Below are 19998 nucleotides of genomic sequence, written 5' to 3' on the forward strand. Positions count from 1 at the left end.
CTGGCAGTCTAGATAGCTTGTTGCTCTCTTGACCTTTCAAAGCTCTAGCAGTTACAAGAGCTCAATTAAGCACTCCTAGCAGGCAGGCTGGATATAGTCCACCAGCATGTTGATAGAAACCTTCCACACAGGGAAACCAAGGGCCAAAAATCCCATTTCAGATTATCTGAAGTTTCTTTGATAGTCTTTTTGGGGCACAAGTCCTTTGTTTTCTCCTTTGTTTTCTCCTTTGTTTTCTCCTTTGTTTTCTCCTTTGTTTTCTCCTTTGTTTTCTCCTTTGTTTTCTTTTCTTTTACAGTTGAGGTTGTGTGTTTATGTCTGTTTGGGAATATGTTTTTGTTTTCCAGTTGGTGATAATAAGTGAAATGATTTGTTCTGGTGAACAAATTCAGAAACAGCTGATGAGAGCAAATCTGTAATTTATTTTTATTTAATATTGGCTCTCAGGAAGGCTATCACAGAGAAAGAATCCATCTACCTCTTTATTGAAGCCATGGACATCTATCTTTGTGAAGACATATCTTCTCTAAATTATAAACAAACTCCAGCAACTGGACTGACTAAATGAAATGCTGTTTGTTTACTTACACTGCATGTTACTTTCCAGATAATGACTTCAGCTGATGAATAAGTATTACAAAATCCTGAGGATAGGTAACACATCTTTAATAGGAATCATCAATTCTTTTTTCAGCAAGTCGTTTATTTACGCAGCAGCGGGTAATGACAGCCATGCTTGTTTATTATTGTTTATTATTTGATACATATCTGATGAGATTAATGTCTAAGATTCTGCCAGGAGAAAATTTAGCAAAACTTGGATGTTTTCACTGCAGTAACTACAGAACCATAGGAACCAGATGTTTTAAAAGTTTTTTTTCTGAGAAACGAAAGATTAAAATCTCTGGGAAATTCTCCTGTGCACATTTCATTGTACATTGTCATTTACAACACAGTGTGATTCTATATGTTTTAATTTAGCAATGCGTAGGACTTTCTGGCATTTAAAATTCTAGAATTCCGTACTATATTTTATGGTTTGCAACAGACTTTTAGAGTTGTGTTAGAGTTTACAAACCAGTCAAATGGAGTTAATAAGAATTGGGTTTAACACTTCATTTTTTTACTTTTTTAAGGCAATTTCTGTGTTTTTTACAAATATCTATACAGATATTTTTATTAAAAATAAATTCTTTAAATCAAAGTATTTTTTATTGGTATAAGAAAATAAATTTTTTTTCAGGAATCCAAAATGAGAGTGCTTCTTACTCAGCTTTGTGCTGAGGTCTAAGGGCAGGTAGACCATTACAAGAATTTTTAAGCAGAGGGAACAATAATAGGCCAGCTTATGGGAGCAAGGCTGATACATTAATACTACTAGTTGATTATCATAAGAACATAACTGCATTTCAAGGCTATTCCCTTAAATAACAACTAAGTAGGACAGGAAAAAGATATTTACATCTCTTTTTATAAAGTATATTTGCCTGAAAGGAAGTGACAAACTTAGTTTTGTCTTCACTGGAGGTACTTGAAATTTATTATATGTGCAGAAATGGGCTTTACTAAAATTGACTTTGCACTTAACTTCATAGACTTGTTTCTATCTGCTTGTGGAGGCAGCTCAGCAGGCTAATTTTGGAGGCTAAATGTCAAACTTCAGAGTTTTTTATCCTAAGATGTTAATTACTCTTAGGATTTCTTTACTTTTTTATCTGGTGTAGGAGATTAAAAACTAAAACTCCTTGTAAAATTGCAAAATTTTAATCCATGGAGATTGTCAAAACTCAACTAGACACAGCCCTGAGTAATCTGCTGTGGCTTTGAATATGGTGCTATTGAGCAGGAGGCTGGACTAGATGATAGTCTGGTTCATTGAGAGAATGCAGGCTATATAAAAGTCTTCAGGGCACAGAGGAGGAATCCCCATGTTTTTTACATCATAAGTTAAAACTCACTCTTAGAAGTTTTCATCTTGTCCAGCAGTTGCCCGTGATTTAGTTCCCATTACTGAAGGACGCCCAGTATAATTCTGAAATTTTAGGCCTTTAATATCTAATTCACTGTGATTCTTTTGCCTTCATTTGGATTCCAGGTAAATATGGGGATAATATCTGTAAAGTGAGATATGAAAGAGGCATTAGATTTTTGCTCAAATATAGTCAATTTATCATATATATCACATTGTGGTTTACCCCATATATTTAAGAAAGTTGTGTTCTGCTTCCCTTAATTCCTTTTAAAATGGAATAATTTGTATTGTGTGCTGTAATTCTGTTATTCATTATAGACATCCTGGCAAGAACATGGGTGGCCTTCAGACATGCTGAAGTGAAATCATAAGGTTCCCTGTACAAGACCCTAGTACCATATGTGAAATTTTGATTTTGCTGATTGACGTTTCACTTGAACTTGACAGTGAGAAAATGCTTTTTTCTTTTAAATACCCACCACATACACCTATTCCTGACAACTTAAGCTGCTTTTCCTTCTAAGAGTTTTCCTATGCATGCGTGAATGTTATCCCCCTCCTCTCCTGCCAGGAACATAGATTTGTTAGGAAAAATGAATAATTCAGTTCAGCCATGTCTTTTAATACAAAATAATGTTCTCATCACATGGATCCAGAGGTTCAGTGGAATTTTCAGGCAAGAACATCTGGGAGATGGGACTGTCTTGGTGTGCTGAGGGAGAAAACATAATTCAGCTGATACCATTTCCTATAGCTATCTTTGCCTTGTCACCACAGGGATAAAATTTGAGATATTCCTGTAATCAAATGCCTCCCAGTAAAATGCATACATTTAAAAAAAAATCCAAATACTGCAAATTGTGCTGTTTTGCTTAGGGTTATTTTAAATAAAACTGGACATCTGTGTCTGTAAGTGTGGTGGGAGAGATTAGTCCTGCCAGTTAGACAACGTGTTTTGTGGATCCACTTGACTGGTAACAATTAGAAGTGTTGTCCCTGCACTTCTCTGGTAGATTTTATGATGTGAATGCAATGCTATTCCATTTAAATAAGGTCTGTTTTAGAATAATCAAGAGAGGAAACAAGGAGGAACTGCTATGAAGATCATAGGCTATGATGATTTTGAAAATTAACAGGAATAAAAAATACCAATGCCTTTTCAAATCACGAAAAGATCCAGGTCTGCAAACAACTGACAAAACACAAGAGGCTATAAAAGAACACACTTGTGTTACTGTGCCAACTTAAGCAACAAACATTTCCTTTTCTTCTGCATGATGAAAGAAACAATAAGCCATGATTCTTTTTTTAAGCATTGTAAACTTAAAAACTTTGAACAGGAAGGGAGATGCTAACTGTATGAATTACTGCTGATGATTGATGGAATAACTGTTACAAAAGGAATAATGGAAGGAGAGCAGTGCAAATCTAGAGTGACATTCTGGTTTACTTAAATGAAAGTTTTCAATATTTTGTAATAAGTGTTTTAGCCTAATTGAAATCAGTTAAGAATAAGTTTAAAATTAAAAAAGAAATATAAATAAGATACCAAGTCCCTTTTTTTTTTCTCCAAAATTGAGTTTAGCTGGCATAATATTGAGAGCCAGGAAGATTTCTTTAAGTGTGAAAATCCAGTCTTGAATTTAGTGGTGACTTCTGACTTTTACCTGACCAGGGAATGCAGCATTGCGTCTCGAGAGTCTTGGAGGGGTTTTGAGTAGAAATGTATTTGAACTGTGGTATAGCAGAGCATATACAATCTACTGAGTGGGCCCTAGGTGTGACCTCGGAAAGGTGATGCATCTCGGGTTTCTTTAGCATTTTTAAATTTTTTTCTGCCCATACCTACTTTGGGGACTGCCTTCATGTAAAGCTGGGTGAACACAGAGCGCCTGTTGAATGCTTGTAAGCAGAAAAAAACCAGTTGTGGGATTAGCTCTGCTATGTGCTTCAATTAAGAAGCCTAGAACCGCTGGATATTTATTGGCTGGCTTTAATGGAAAGCTTCATAGAGAACAGAGGTGATTAAATCTTACAAAAATGTGTATTGTTAATAAAAACCAAAAGGAAGATAGTCTGTTATGGCAGCCATATATAACAAATAACATTGAGGTAATTTTTTTTGTTTCATGGTATTTTTATATGGTACTTTTCGTCCTAGAAAGGATATCATTCTGCTTTTGTGATCTCTGTTGCTAAACTGGAGCATGGCAAGAACTAGCAAAAGTTCAGGAATGCTCATTGACCTGCCATCCATCTCTTACATGCTTGAAATATTCTCTCATATTTTTCTCATATTACCCTGATATTTCTCCTCTTGAAGCTTTGTCCTTCTTTGCTACTTTGTCATGGTGCTCCTCCTCTGGGTAATATCAATGATGCCCATCATCCACCTACCTACTTTTTGCTGCTCCTTGTTCACTCTCTTTATCTTTAGAACTCTAATCAAAATATGAGTTGCCTTCCTAATTAGCACAGCAGAGTGGCAATATCAGAGCCATCTTTGTCATATTCCTGTCCCTCAGCAGGAATCCAGCAGTGATCGAAGCAGATGAATAGCTGATATGTTTGGGTGGTAATTCCTCAAGCAGAAACTGATTCCCTTGTAAACTGGAAGAAATATGACTTTTGACTGAGCATAACCATATGAGTTAAAGGAGAAAATTAATTTCATTTGCAAACAATGGATCACAGAGAAAAAAGGAGGCTCTAGCCAGCACAGTTCCTGAAGAAAACAAATTTTTAGGGATGACCTAGGCTTGTTTGTATTTCTTTGACGAAAGTTAGCACAGCATGTTTTGAGACCTTAAGACTTGCAGAACTGGAGTTTCCATTCTTGTGTCATTCATCACTGCAGGTGCTGGAGACTCACTTGTAGTCAGAAACTTGCTAGGGTAGTGTGGAAGAAATCTCTTTATCTGAGGGATTTTACAAAGTTGATTGATCCTGTAGCATATTAATAATGCTTTACAGTGTGAGTACTGCTTGTCTTAAAATTTTTGAACAAGTTGACTGTTGCATAGCAAATCCGAAAAGGAAGGTTTGCCCAAGGTGTATGTTGTCTCTTTTTTGAGAAGTCTATATTTCCAGTTGCAGATTCTTCTGAAATCCCAAACTCCTGACTACTGTATGAAAAGCAGTACAGGTGCTCTATGCAGGGAGATGATTATGGCATTCATTAGAACATAGCTGCTTTACCTTGACCAGTTTTGGTGCCCAACAGGAGAAAGATGTGGATAAATCAGAGAGGATTCAGTGAAGGGCTCCCAGAATGGTTGGGGCTGGATCACTTGGCTTGCACAGCCTGGAGTCGAGATCACTCAGCATCTACAAGGAGGTTATCAACAGCAAGGAGCTAGGCTCCTCAGACGTGTGGGTGGCAGGACAATCAAACGTGTATTTTCTGCCAGCATTCAGTATTGCAACAATATATGGAAGAACAGCCAGTGGTCCAAAATTTGGTGTATCCTTGGAAGAGGAAATAGCTCAGTGAGGGATAAGATGTAATGTGCTTTACTGACCCAGGCAAAGTCTGTTCTGAATCAGAAAGAAATCAGTTTCTCTTATGTCTAAAAAACACAAAATTCTTGGTCTTTTAGGTTGCAATAATTTTAGAAACCTGATCAGTTGTTATCCTGGAAAATATCTGTTGTACTTTTACAACCTTTGAATGTCCCAGAACACAAAAAATATTCCAACATTGAGCTATAAAAGTTCACCACACCATTTGCTGCTTTTATGATTTCCTTGAGTTTTTCTTTTGCAATTCATTTATATTTTATTTCCTTTCAGGTTAGCATCTAATCATTAGCACCCTCTTCAGCAGCAAGCACATTTCTGCTTCTGTGTTGCCTAAAACATACACTGCTCTTTTAACCCTCCCATCTTTATTTAAGCAATCTTTTTTCTAGTGTTCATATAAATCCATAGTACAATATCTGTTTTATCTCTGAGAAAGTACATTTAGGTTTATTCAATATTGTGTATTACATACTGTCAGATGGTTTCTAGGAAACTTTCACTATTTTGTTGTAAACAAGTATTGTATATACTCTTCACATTCTTGTGTTGCCTTGCAGATGGAAAACGGTAACATACAGAGGCTTCAGTCTTATTTCTTAGTAAAGAGATGGGAATAGTGCCCTAAAATGAGCAGAGTCAGAATCACAAACTCTGTCTCACTCTCTTTCTTTCAAAGGACAGTTGGTGGAGCTGTGCAAGCAGTGACAGCCACACAGATTGGGATGGGAGAATCAGGCGTGTAGTGCTTCCTTTAGGTTGATACCCTCATCTACTCTGTGTGCATGCTCTAGGTCAGGTGGCTTTTAGAGACAAATCTAAATGAGCCAATGGATGTGGACAGCTGGCATCATGTAATCTATACATTAACTGGTGTATTTTTGGTTTAGAACAAAACCTATGAAAATACATGCTGGAGAAGGGGAATTTTTCAAGATTATTTTGACAGGTGATACACAAGAGGGACAAAAGGCCTTTCCAGAGATATTTTCATTGATGTAAAGTATTGCAGACTGTTATATTCTTGAAATCAGATGAGAATAATTGAAATGTGTAAATCATGAAAGGAGCCTCATCCTCTTGGTAAAATCCTAAGTAGTTTGCTTTGTTTTATGCTAGACCTGGTGGATAGGTAATGGGTATAAAGAAACAGTCCTGACATTTTTCAAGGAGTTTATGACGATGAAGACTAACCAAAGGACTAACATCTGAAACCACAAGGACTCACGTGGCTTTGACACTCTTGGAAAATGGGCTTAGATTTAGCCCACTGATGAGGATGTGTGTATTTTTTGTAGTGTTTATATCCTGAAATAAATGATGCCATGCAGTGCTAAACTGCTCACTTGGTGTTTCTGGCAGTATCAAAGAGAGGAAGGCTGCAGTTGCTTAAAGGGTCATTGTGTTTACAATAGATACCTGGGCTGAATCACAAATGAACCTCTGTGTTACGGGCTTGAGCTTTCAGTAAGCCTGGGTGAGGGAAATTTAATTAATTCCTTAGTCTTCATGTGCACAGTTTAACACAGATGTTGGTAAGAAAACCTCTCCTAATCTAAGCAGTGAGCAAATGGCAGTATTTTATGTCATGACAGTCATTGATTGCTGTTAACAAGAGATCATGACTAGAAAATCAAAATTTCAGTAGCAGGTGATGATCTGGATTTATAAGTAGACAACTAGTGTATGGCAGCGGTTTCTTCAGAGTATATCATTGTCAGACTAACTCATTAAGAGATGGCAAAAAAGACAGTTATTTCACCAGATGAAAACTGTATTTATGGCATAAAAATGAAGGGTAGCAAGCAAAAATATGTATAAAAGCAGTTGTTACCTTTGAAAGCTGACTAAGTTTGAGTGCTGTAACTTGAAGTTGTCATTGGCACAGTTGAGAGCCTCTGGGTAAGGATTAAGAGACAAATAAAGCAGATACCATCATGGGAGTCTACTATAGGCCACTCAGCTAGGATGATGACACTGATGAATTATTCTTTAAGGAATTAAGGGACAGTTCTAAATCATCTGTCCTTGTCCTTATGGGGGACTTCAACTTGCCAAACGTTAACTAGGATCACTACAAAACTAGCAAAAACAGGTCCAGAAGATTCCTAGAACATCTGGATGATAACTTCATGGTACAGGTACTAAGGGAGCTGGCTGGGAAAGATGCCCTCCTTGATTTGATGCTTGCTAACAAGAGGATCTCATGAAGTGGTGGTTGGTGGCCTTTTTGCTGACAGAGACCATGAAGCAGCTGAGTTTAAAATCTCTGGTGACAGGAGGAAAACTGCCAGCAAAGCTTCAACCCTGGATATGAGGACACCAGACCACAGGCTGCTCAGGGAACTGGCGAGTAAGGCTCCTTGGGAAAACACTTTTGAAGATGTTGGGGTCCATCAGTGCTGGTTGCTCTTTTGGCACCACCTCCTAAGGGCACAGGAGTGGGCAATTTCAAAATGTCAGAGGTCCAGCAGACAAGGCAGATGGCTGGCTTGGCTGAGCAGGATCTTCTTCTGGAGCTAAGGCAAAGAAAGCCAGTGGAAGAAAGATCAGGAGACATGGGATGACTACAGAGACAGTGATCACCACTGTAGGGAGAAAACTCATGCAGCTGAAGCTAACTCTACTGTGGGGGACAATAAAAAGTGTTTTTAAAAAGGCAATCCAGTAATAACATTGACCCATTACTTGATGAGGATGGTCACCTCACAAATAGGGACATAGGAAAAACAGAGATGTTTAATGCTTCCTTTGCTTCAACATTGATGATGGGCTTTGGGGGCCCCAGAGCCCTGAGCATGGGTGTACCATGACTGTGATAATGATAGACTCTCAGTCAGCCCCAAATTTGTTCAGGATTTGCTGCCTATCAGTCTGTGGAGCTTGATGAGATTCACCCAAGAGTACTCAAAGAGCTGGCTGATGGCATTGCAAGACCTCTCTCAATGATTTTTGAACAGTCTTGGTGATCCAGAGAGGTCTCAGTTGACTGGAAGCTGGAAAATGTCCCAGTTTTCAAGAAGAGCAAGAGGGATGACCCTGAAAATTACAGGCCTGTCAGTCTCACTTCAGTGACTGGTAAAATTATGGAGAATATTGTTCTGGGAGTTACTGAAAACCACCTGAAAGACAATGTAGTCGTTGTTCACAGCCAGACTGCTTCTTGAGGGGAAGGTCCTGCTTGACAGACTTATTTTCCTTTTATGACAATATAATCCACCAAGTTGATCAAGGGAAGACAGTTGAAGTAATCTTTTTGGATTTCAGTAAAGCTTCCCATGCTGTCTCTCACAGTGTCCTTCTGCACAACATGTCCAGCTCACAGCTGGATAAACACATCATGGGGGGGTGAGCAACTGGCTTATGGGTTGGGCACAAAGGGTTACAGTGAAATGGGGTGATGTCAGACTGGAGGCCTGTCACTAGTGGGGTTCCACAGGGCTCCAACCTTGGCCCTCTGCTCTTCAACAACTTCATCAATGATTTGGACACAGGACATACTGAAACACTGAGTAAGTTTCGTGATGACACTAAATTAGGATGAGCTGTTGGCTCTCTTGAAGGGAGGGGTGCCCTACAGGGAGATGTTGGTAAATTAGAGGACTGAGCAATCACCAATCATATGCAAATTAAGAGGGGCGAGTGCCAGATTCTGCACCTGGGATGGGACAACCCTGGATGTACAGGCAGACTGGGGAATGAGAGGCTGGAGAGCAGTGACGGGGAAAGGGACCTGGGGGTCCTGGTCCATGGCAGGTTGAACATGAGCCAGCAGTGCCCTGGCAGACAGGAGGGTCAAGCGTGTCCTGGGGGGCATCAGGCACAGCATCACCAGTCGGGCAAGGGAGGGGATTGTCCCGCTCTGCTCTGCACTGGGGTGGCCTCACCTCGAGTGCTGGGGGCAGTTCTGGGTGCCACAATATAGAAAAGATATTAAACTATTGGAGAGTGTCCAATGGAGGACCATGAGGATGGTGAAGGGCCTTGAGGGGAAGCTGTGTGAGGAACAGCTGAGGTCCCTTGGTCTGTTCAGCCTGGAGGAGACTGAGGTGAGTCTTCATTGCAGTTACAATTTCCTTGTGAGAGGAAGCGGAGGGGCAGACACTGATCTCTTCTCCTCTCTGTCAAGCCCAGTAACAGGACCCAAGAGAATAACCTGAAGCTGAGTCAGGGGAAGGTAAGGTTGTAAATTAGGAAAAGATCTTCCCCCAGAGGGTGGTTGGGCACTGGAGCATGTTCTCCAGGGAAGTGGTCACAGCACCAAGCCTGGCAGAGCTCAAGAAGAGGTTGGAAAATGCTCACAAACACATGGTCCAATTCTTGGGGATGGTCCCTTGCCAGGACCAGGAGTTGGACTTGATGATTCTTGTGGCTCCCTTTTAACCCAGGATGTTTTATGATTATGTGGAATAGTCAAATACAGACAAATTCATTATATATGCTTAACATCAACATTTTTAACAAGGTAAAAAACAAATAAGAAAGCAAGCTCCAAAACCTTCAATTTTTTATCTGGAGTAGATGAAAAATGTTACATTTGAAAACCAGGTAGGGCTTGTATGTATGGAGATAAAAGATAAAATTCAAGGAAAATATTTTTTTTCTCTTCAGAATTCTCCACTGGTAACAGAATTTCATGTTGAATTTTCAAGGAAGCTATTTTTAAGTATGCAGAAAATCTTAATGACTTGAACCAAAATCCCAGATAAAAATATACTGACGATCTGGAACACAGAATCTAAATTGGCACTTTTAACTGAGCTGAGACAAATTGGGATGATGGTTGCCATGCTTTCCTGCAAATTCTTTCCTTTTCTAGCTTTCTGTTTTCTTGTTGACATCCCAGATGTGTTTTCCATTTTTCCTCTTTTTTACTGTCCAGTTTTAATTTTGTAGCTGACCCAATCTTTTTCTTTCTGTCTGTGCTCTTATATCAACACATAGCATCTTGTATTTTAAATTTTTTTTTTCTGAATTGTCTTTCTGCAATTTAAAATCCTCCCTTTGTGATATTTGCTGCTTGTTAATAAATACAGTCAAAAGTTATATTTCCATTTTTCCTTAAAACCTGTAATTTTTAAGCCCCTTCCGCCCCAGTAAACAGCACCACAGGTCAGCTTGTTGTTACTAATAAGTCTGATTTACCTTTACTTAAGGTCTTAAACACAATCAAGTTACCAGTTTTCAAAAGCTACCATAAGTCAACCAATCTGTGTTAATATCCATGTGTGTGCCGACAGTCTGAGACAAAAGTGAGATGATTTAGGTTCACACACTTGCAATCATTTCCTTGGTGTGTTTTTCTTCCTTTGACACCTGTCTCCAAATTATTCCACTGGCAGCATCTTAGTTCTGTCATCTCTGTGGCTTCCCTCTATAGCTCAAAATCATTAATAATTTAATGCCATTCTCTAGATCCAATTAATTGTCTCAAAACATCAAATTCCATTTCTTTTCCTTTAATTTGGGGGATTTTTTTGCTTTGTTTTTTAAAGTTCTCAATGATGTGATTATATTATTGATAAAGCTTTTTCTTTAAATGAATTTGGAGACTGCCTTCTATTTCTGTCATTGCCCTCTTCCTCAAAAGCCCTTTCTCTTATTTCATAAATGTGAGAATCTCTCTGTCAGAATACACAGACCTACCAGATTATCCTCCTTCAGAGGCTTTCACAGAACTAATCTCTGCCATAATACGTATAGGAAACTTGCTTAAAGAACAACCCACTGTGGTTATGCAAGGGATGAGTCATAATGCTGGTATCGAATATTTAAAAATGCTTTATTTCCTATTGCATTGCTACCTTGATCCCCGTGTTACTCCTTTGTTGTCTTTTTCTGCTCATTTTCTCTCAGCCTTCAGATTGCAAGCTCTTTTAGGCAGTGTTTGTCATTCACAATAGCACAATATGGTCTCAAGGAGTTTTGAAAAAAAACCAGGTAAACTAACACACCAGAGCATCCCATAGATTTGGGAAATGTTTAGCTCTGACTATGAGGGCTCTATTTGTTTGATAACTGGGCTGAGCTCTGGAGCTGCCTTTTTGCATATTTTCAAAGATTTTCTGAGGAGTTGCCATGAAAAGACCATCACTCCTCTAAAAATACCTACCCATTCCACTTTTTCCTAGTGAAGCAACATAGAAGCAAACATTTAGGCTAGTATCATGAAATGGGAGTGCAAATACGTGGGTTGCTTGGTGTGGGGCTTTTGTTGTTTTGATTTTTCCTGATAAAGTACCTGGTACAGCTGTTTACCTGGTTCCTGAATGCCAAAATCTTGTCTTCTGCAAACCTAAGAGCTATTTAAAAAAACTCTGCTTTCAGGCAGCTGTTGATTGGATTAGCACCTTGCAAACCTGTTAATGGCAAGCTGGATGCTGTGATCAAGCTTGCCAAAGTCATGTTAAGGGTAAAGAGAAGACTGATTTCCTATATAATCTCCTTTTTAATCACATTGCCACCCTAAAGCTCCCAGCTGTTCTAAAATTTCAGTCCTGCAATTTGAACATCCCCCATGGCTGTAGATGCCATAGCAGTTCCACATTAGCTCTAAAGAACAACAAAACCATTTTAATCAACATACAGTTTGGTTTTTAAATGTAAAGATAGCAGAATATTTCAATGCCTACTGTAGGAGCTGGTAGCCCTCCTTGGATAGTAATTGTCTATTTATATGTAAATTTTGTGGCACTGTACTGCAGGTCCATGCCAAGAACCAGGGAGGACATCAGGACTAGACTTTGCCAGGTTGTGAAGCATCCATGGCCCTTACACAAGGAATTAACACTTCCTGCTTGATATTGCCTTAATGAAAACATGGACTCTCCTTTTTCCTTTGCTAAAAAGATATTTCTTCAGTTTGTCATACACTTCAAATATTCCTTGAAAACAATTAATTGAATTAAATTTTGTCTTTCTATAAATTCTACCCTCAAATAATTAACATCCATATAATATTATTTAGCATTCTCAGAGCAGCATTTTGTGTTTTCTTCAAGAGAATTCAAAATAATGACATTGTTTAGTCATCTAGAGAAGACTTCATAAATAAGAAATTTTCATGTTCACCACCTGTGGTCCCTCTGCCAAACTGAGGTCCCCTCTACTCATGGTGCATTTGTGGGAGTGATTCTGATTGTAGCTTGTATTTTTCAAGTTGATCAGTTTAGGATGAAATGATAGTCTGTATTCCCTGTTGGTATATTATGATGTGCCAATGTCAGCAGTTTCACTTCATGCTAAACTTTGACATTTCACATTTTGCCTTTGTTCTGAATCAATTTTAAAAGATTTTAAGTGAAATAAAAATTTTATGGGAATAACTCTTCTTTTTTTTACTGTAGTTCATAGCAAACAAGAAGGAGTTGCACATCACAAGGACATAAGATACCATTTCAAATCATGTCCTAGTGGGATGTGTGATGACATTCTTAATACTGCTACAGGATAAGAAGATAAGCAGTTAACAATATCTCTTTACAAATTCTGAATATTGAAATGATTTGTTCCTCTTATTGGCACAGTGAGGCCTGAGATTTCCATATTCAAAGTATACATCAAATGAAGACATAAAGGTATTTCTCCTTTTGGATTTAAAAGTCTCATTAGCATCAAGTGAATGAAAAGATAAAAATATATCTCAGAGGGAGACCCCACTATCATAAATTAAGGGTTTTATGCATGTGTGCAGTCACATATATTTCTTTATTCCTAGTAAAATCTCAATGCATGTTTTCTTACTGCTTCATGCCTTCATTTAATAAATAATAGTGTGAAAAGTCTTTGCTTGAAGGAACTTGTTTGATCTTTCTAAGAAGATAATTACTTGAGAATTTTCAGTGATCTGGAAAATGATATCTAATTCCTAAGTGGATTACCCTGTTTAAGTTAGTCATTGTACTCAGACTGCTTTTATTTTTTAAGGGAAAAACACAATATAAAGGCCACAACTGAACTGGTGAGAGTAATGGTGGCTATATTAATGCAGTGAGAATTCATCAGTCAAAATCTGTACTTAAGCTCCAACTGTACTAATGAAAGTTAAGCATGGGTACAGAAAACTAATAAGAAAAATAAGAGATCTAGAGGCACTACCTAATTTACTTAAATAGTTGCCACTGCAAGTAAATGGAAATAATAAAAAAAACCCCTTTCACTCGGTGGACCCAGTTTCCTGAAGATGACACACTTGTACAATACTAAAAAGATCAGACATTTATGGTCTTCAAGGAAAAGAAGCTCAAATATTATCACATATGACCACTAGCAGTGTGAAAAGTATGAGTTTGCACCATGAGAATAACTCACAGATGCTATTCTAATATAGTAAGTGGTAAGATAATATTTATTTGTCAAGCATGTTATTAAAACAAGAGTTTGTTTTTCAAATAAACTGGGCTTGTAGACCTCACAAATAAGGAAGAAAATAAAAAGAACAATAAATAGCTGGAGTAATTATTAACATGAATTATCTCACTTTTATTAGGCAGTTTCCCATTAAAGATGAAGAATTGGGGGCTGCAGTAACACACATTACTTACAGATATTACTGCAGCTCTTCCATTTTGCAGTGAAAGGAGATGGAGACATGAAGAATTTCACAAAGGTTGAATTTCAGAAGCTCTTGTGAAAAGATTTTTACTGTTCTCCAGAGTAACCCAAAAAAACTTCAGTAACCCAGGGAGGAAGTATAGTTTCCTTGGTTGTCATGAACAATGTCCACTTGTCATTATTTTATTGAATAGTCGAGGTATTTCTATTATAGTTTCATCAAAGTTTTTGTATACGTTTAATTTTTTTTTCATCCTAATGTGATGGGATCCATTCTTAGCTCATATAAAAATACTCAGAAATCTACACTATTAATTTCATGTAATTGTATGCTCCTCCTTTTCCTGGGTTACACTGCTGTGAGTTTTTTCCATATTCAAAAAGCAAAGAAGCTTCCAGCTTTCCCTTTCCACAGAAAATTTACATGACCACGTTTGTACCACAGGGAAAATAAGGGTAATACTGAGTTTTAATAATGCAATTTGTCAATATAATTAAAATAAATGGAACCACTCTGATTTTTTGGAAGTGTGTTGGGACTGTGGCCAATGCAAGACATGACAAGCACTGTAAATGATCTCTGTGGCCTGAAAGAGGAAAGTCCAATTTTAACAACTCTAGTCTGACCCAAAAGGCATTTTTTTCCCCTTAGGGGAGATAAGAATTATGTTACTGTGCTTCATGGTTTTTTTTATAAGGTAAGGACCAGTTAGGTAGCATCCCTTGTGGACAGCAGAATGAAGGGTAGTAAAAGTGATGCTAAGCCACTTGGTCAGTGTCAAATATGATGTGCTCACCATGGAAGTGCTGTAGAAAGTTAACACCCACACAGTCGTGTGATTGCCTGTCAGGCTTAATGGCTGCTTTGTTTGTTTTCCTCTTACTTAGAGGTAGTGTTGCTTCGGGTTTGGTTTGTGACACCATTCTTCGTGGCAGTAGAGTGGCACCAAGGAACTGCAGTGCTGGTGGGGAGGGGGTTGGATGTGCCCTTTCCAAGGAGGATTGACTGTTGAGGGACCACAGACTGTCCTGGGGGCTGGGACTCTATGGGGTAGCTCATCTCAGCTTTCATTAATGCTGTGATAACATCAGTGGTTTTGTCCACAAGTCACTGGTCTGTCAACCATAACAGAGATTTAAACTCTGCACTAAACTTCTGTCTGCTTGTTGATGCTCATCTTTTCCCACTATTTCCATTGGCAACTGTGTCAGAAGTTGTGGCAAAGGGAAATTTTAAAGAATAGCAAAATTTGGCAGGCTTTGGGGAGGTTACAGGGCCTCCATATATTTTCTTAATAGACAAGATATTTTTAAAAATTCAATAAACTTTGAGTACATTTCATTTTGATTTCTGCTCCTTTTGCTGTAGCTCAGGCGACATTTTAATTTTGAACAATCACTGTAACCTAGCAGATGTATCTGAACTCCTGAAAAGCAAAATATTCCTTGGAGAATAATTTTATGTCAGTTCAAAGCTTATTAAATTCTATGCTGTAACTATTATGGGCTTCAGGAAAGAAAAAAATAAAATATTTGTAAAGTTAAAAATTTGCTTTATTTTGAACTGTGAGTTTAGTAACAATTGTTGTTTGTTCTAATAATGGTGAAATGTAGGCTGCTGCATCACTTGTGATGGGCAATTTCATTGTTACACAGACACAAACCATGGCAGGATTCAATCATTCCTGGGATATGCTGACATACTGCAACATGTGCATGACCACTGTTCTCACTGTAATCTCTATTCGCTGTTGTTCTTGTAAATCTGAATTTATATGGAAGGTGGGCACTGCAGTCAGCTACAATGATCTTTTTCACCTAGATTGTTGCATGTCCATCAGTAAATCGTGAATGCCCTAGGAAAACCTGCCTTAGCATGTTCCTCCCATGTCAGTTTATTACAGGGCAGAGGGTGATTCTGAAAAAGTAGAGTAGTGAAATTTAAGGTTTTGTTTGGCTTTTGTCATATTAGGATCTAATATTTATGTGTCACGTGGTATGTTGCAGTTATTCTTTACTTCTTTCCTGTGCTAATGTCAGAAAAAATATACGCAGTAACCAGGGGGTTAAATTCCAACTCAACAGGCATATTTTTGGTTTCTGTAAGGGAGCTGTGAGTGGAGCTCAGCGCTTTGCAGCGGAGGGCAGCACTCCGTGACAGAACCGAGCATCCAAGGGAAACGTGGCTGGCAGCAGACATCCATGACGGGAATGAGACGCTGTACCAGCTCTTGCAGTTTCACAGGGACCTCGCGTTTTCCAGCTGTTTACCCTTGAGATGTAAAATGGCAATTTGGCATAGGCTAACAGCCCAGTGTGATGTGAGCATCTGCGTAAAAGGCTGCACATATGGAGCATGCCCAGTGGTATGAACAGCCTGTTACCCCACCCCCAGCCAATCTAGGAAGAGATGAAATGAACTTTGCACTTGCAAATGTCACTGAATACATTTTGCACAGGATTTTAAAAGGTTCTTTTACAAGCACTATTTTTAACAGCCAAATCCGCCCCCCAAAACAGAAAGGAAAAAGCCCTAGGTATTTTTCTGTGGTCGATCTCAGTTTATGATCAGCTGAAGCATCTCTCACAATATTTACGAAGCCGGTTTTATTTTATGTTTTTATCATTGAAGTTGAGATTTTTGGAGGTGGTGTGGATTTTTGGGAATTTTTTTAAATTTTTTTTTTCCCCCCTACTGGCATGAGAAAATTTGAAAATTTAATTGCAGTAGAATACTTGGAAACAGGGAGGCTGGAAGCTTGAAACGCAGAGGGAAGAGAAGGAAGGCTCTCACAGCAGAGCATGGATAGGAAAGGAGCTGTGATTCTGCAGTGCTCAGTGTGCACATGTTTTATGAGATCAGTGCCGGGCGCTGCAGCTGCGGACAGTAACTGAGCTGTCTGGCTAATGAAGGCCACCTGGATCAGGCTTCTGAAAAGAGCCAAAGGAGGACGTCTGAAGAATTCTGATATCTGTGTAAGCCCTGCATTTTCCTTATCACCTTATATTGTATGTATTGCAAAGAGGGAGAGAAAAAAGGCAGCGAGGAGAGGACAGTTGTTTTCATTCTGATTGAATTACCAGAACTCTATTTTGTATGCAGGGAGATGCAGAGGGAAAGCAGAGCTGTCATTATTTATAGAGCTGTTCTGGCATTGTGGCTGCTTCCATTGTGGTGATATAGGGACATGTGTTGAGTCCAGACGGATTTTATTAGTTGGAAGTTGATTTGTGGTCATTTGCATGTTTTGCTGAGGGGCAGAGATGGATATGAGCCATTTGCAGTTCTGATGGGGAAAGTGTGTCAGGTAAAGAGGCTGTCCTAAAATAAAAATGCATAGCAGAGGTTAAATCTCTTAGCAGTGGTATTGTGTAATGGTAATTATTGATACTAAATTTGCATTTTGATTATAGAAAGTCTGTTTGCTTGCTATTTCTGTCACTGTTTAGAGTTCTAATTTTTATGGAGCCATCCTTGAAGCTGCTGTGTGTCCTTCAGCCTGCACTGCACCAGTGCTCTAAGTCTACAGAGAAACTGTCTCTGCTTGCTGAAAAGCACACAAATAAGAGTGCAAGGATAGGGCAGGAAATAAAACACTGGAGGAGACACCTGCACTTTTTGAAAGTTTCCAGAAGAAAACATTTACCTAGGCATAATTTCTTCTAAGTGAATTTCCCTTTTGGGCAGTTACTGTCTTTTCAGGGATACAGAAGTAAGAGAAAAGGCAAGGTGTATAACCACTTCTACATTTTTTTTTTCTTTTTAAACATTAAAGGAACTTGTGGCATTATTTTTCCTTTTCTTTTGCAGGGTTCGGCGGACTCCTACACCAGCCGTCCATCTGATTCAGATGTATCTCTGGAAGAAGATAGGGAAGCAGTGCGGAGAGAGGCAGAGCGACAGGCCCAGGCACAGCTGGAAAAAGCAAAGGTAAGGTGTTGTTTCATGTTACAAACTCATAAAATGCTCGGCTTTAAGCAGGGGTTGAAACTAGATGATTTTGAAGATCCATTCTAACCCAAAGCATTTCATGATTCTTTTTCGTCTTATCCATTAGTGATAAAGTGTTTTTAATGTGTTAACATATAGATTACATCTCTTATAAACATTCCAGACAGCAGTTGAAAATCTATGCTCCATGAAAAATCACTTAGAATCAGTTTTCTGTAACATGCTTATGACTAATGTATTTCAGAACATTCTTACTTAAGTGTGTGCATTTCTTCTTTTATTAAATATAAGCATTTGTTGCAGTGTGTAGGGTCAAAGCTGAAGATGTTTGTGAAAGTTTGCTCATGGATTGCTACGGCACTTAATGCTTTTACACTGTCAAAAATCAGCCCTCAAACATCCTGTTCATTTCCCTTCAATGAAGGATCAGTCCCTACAAGTAATATGTAAATAGGGAGAATCTGTTATAAGGGTGTTTTTTTCCTAAAGACTTCACTGACTTTCTTTACAGTTTGTGTGTTAAGTGACCCCATGAGTCATTTTCTGTAGGTCTTCTTAAGATTTCTCCTCTCTCCATACTCCTGGCAGATAGTGACAATGTAGTAAGAAAACACTAAATGAGCTTTAGGTTTTTGCTGTGTGTTTATGTATTTTCCATGAGATGCATTTAGGACCGTGAAGGTTTTAGCAGTGAGAATGATGGGCTTGTTTCTTTCATCTGTGCTGTGTCTTTAAATACTATTGCACCTGTAAAATTGTGCTCATCTTATTATCATTCATTTATCACTTCATTCCAGTTTTTCTTCTTTTGTATGCTACCTGCCAGGTTTAAATGTATTACTATTTTCTGGTTTTTGTTCTGATATATTTAAATACACCATTAAGATGCCCCCTTAGATCTACCTGATCTGCATTTTTCCCTCACTTTCTCTCTGACTCCCCTTCTTCATTTTGCCTTGTTTTTTAATTCTTTATCTCCTTTCCATCTCCTATACCATTTAATTCTCCACTGCCAGCTTTACCTCTGCTCATTTATGCCACCTGTTTTACAAAGGCTCCTCAGAAATCCATGAATCCAGATCACTGAGCTCATGTGGCTGATCGTGTGGCAAGGACCAGCTCTGTAAATAATACAGTACTATAATGCACAAGCAGACATCTTCATCGGGCCAGAAAACCTGAATAGGGAAGCCAAAAATGTTATTTTTAAAATTTAATTGTTAACTGATATTTAATAAGAGCTCCTACAGCAGCTTTTTAATGAGCTGCTGGAGTGTGCCAAGTGTAGGAGATGCTGAACATCTCTTTGTAGTTGGATCTTGCTGTCCTGGGATCACTGTAGCAGAAACTCAACAGAAGCACTTCTTCCCTTCAGCCTTGTATCTCAGAGATTGCTGATTGTAGTTAGGAGTTCCAGTTTTATCAGGGGTGGTTTTTGCTAGTTTGAGGTTTTTTGCTCCTGGGAAAGATGATAAGGGCTGCCCTGAAATTCAGGTGAAGTTTTGAATTTTATCAATAAACGCACAATCTTTAAAAGAAAATTTGAAGTAATAGTATCTTGCGGACTAATCAGGGTAGCAGTGCAGTGCTTACTGCTGAACTGATGCATCTCTTAGCAATGAGTAAATCTATGTGAGTGTTGCTATGGGAATTTGGCTTAGTGATGCTGGCTTGAATACATGGACAGCCCTTATGTAATATTCATGACCTCTAGCACAGCTGCCATTGTAGTTTGTAGAGAAACTGCTAGCAGACCCTGACTTCTAAAATCTGTATTTCTATACATAAAACCAATGTTCCCACTCCAGCTGGCATGAGATATAGTCTCTAGGTCTGACACTGTCTGAAACTGTAAGACAACTTGTGAACAGTCAAAGTAGTAAAGGCACTGCCAAAATCAACAATGGGTTATTCCAGCCATAGAAAACACAGAATTAGTTATTTAAATATTTTTTTTTCTTTTAAATAGATTAAGGCTGGAATTAGATTAACATTTTTGTTT

General features: G+C 38.4%; 1 protein-coding gene across 18 annotated transcripts in view; it reads left to right on the top strand.

Annotated features, from left to right (window-relative positions):
* CACNB2 (calcium voltage-gated channel auxiliary subunit beta 2) overlaps nucleotides 1–19998 on the top strand; it is a 245920-nt gene that overhangs the window by 147099 nt on the left and 78823 nt on the right. For 14 of the 18 annotated variants that reach the window (XM_039550043.1, XM_039550046.1, XM_039550045.1 and 11 more), the window contains one exon: nucleotides 17856–17975. In XM_039550043.1, the coding sequence (XP_039405977.1) occupies nucleotides 17856–17975 (120 nt within the window). Of the gene's footprint in view, nucleotides 1–16435; nucleotides 17021–17319; nucleotides 17353–17855; nucleotides 17976–19998 lie in introns of those variants that run through there. The other 4 variants (XM_039550034.1, XM_039550038.1, XM_039550039.1 and 1 more) reach the window with 4 other exon arrangements.

Source organism: Corvus cornix, chromosome 2 (assembly GCF_000738735.6).
Source record: "Corvus cornix cornix isolate S_Up_H32 chromosome 2, ASM73873v5, whole genome shotgun sequence".
NCBI lineage: Eukaryota > Metazoa > Chordata > Aves > Passeriformes > Corvidae > Corvus > Corvus cornix.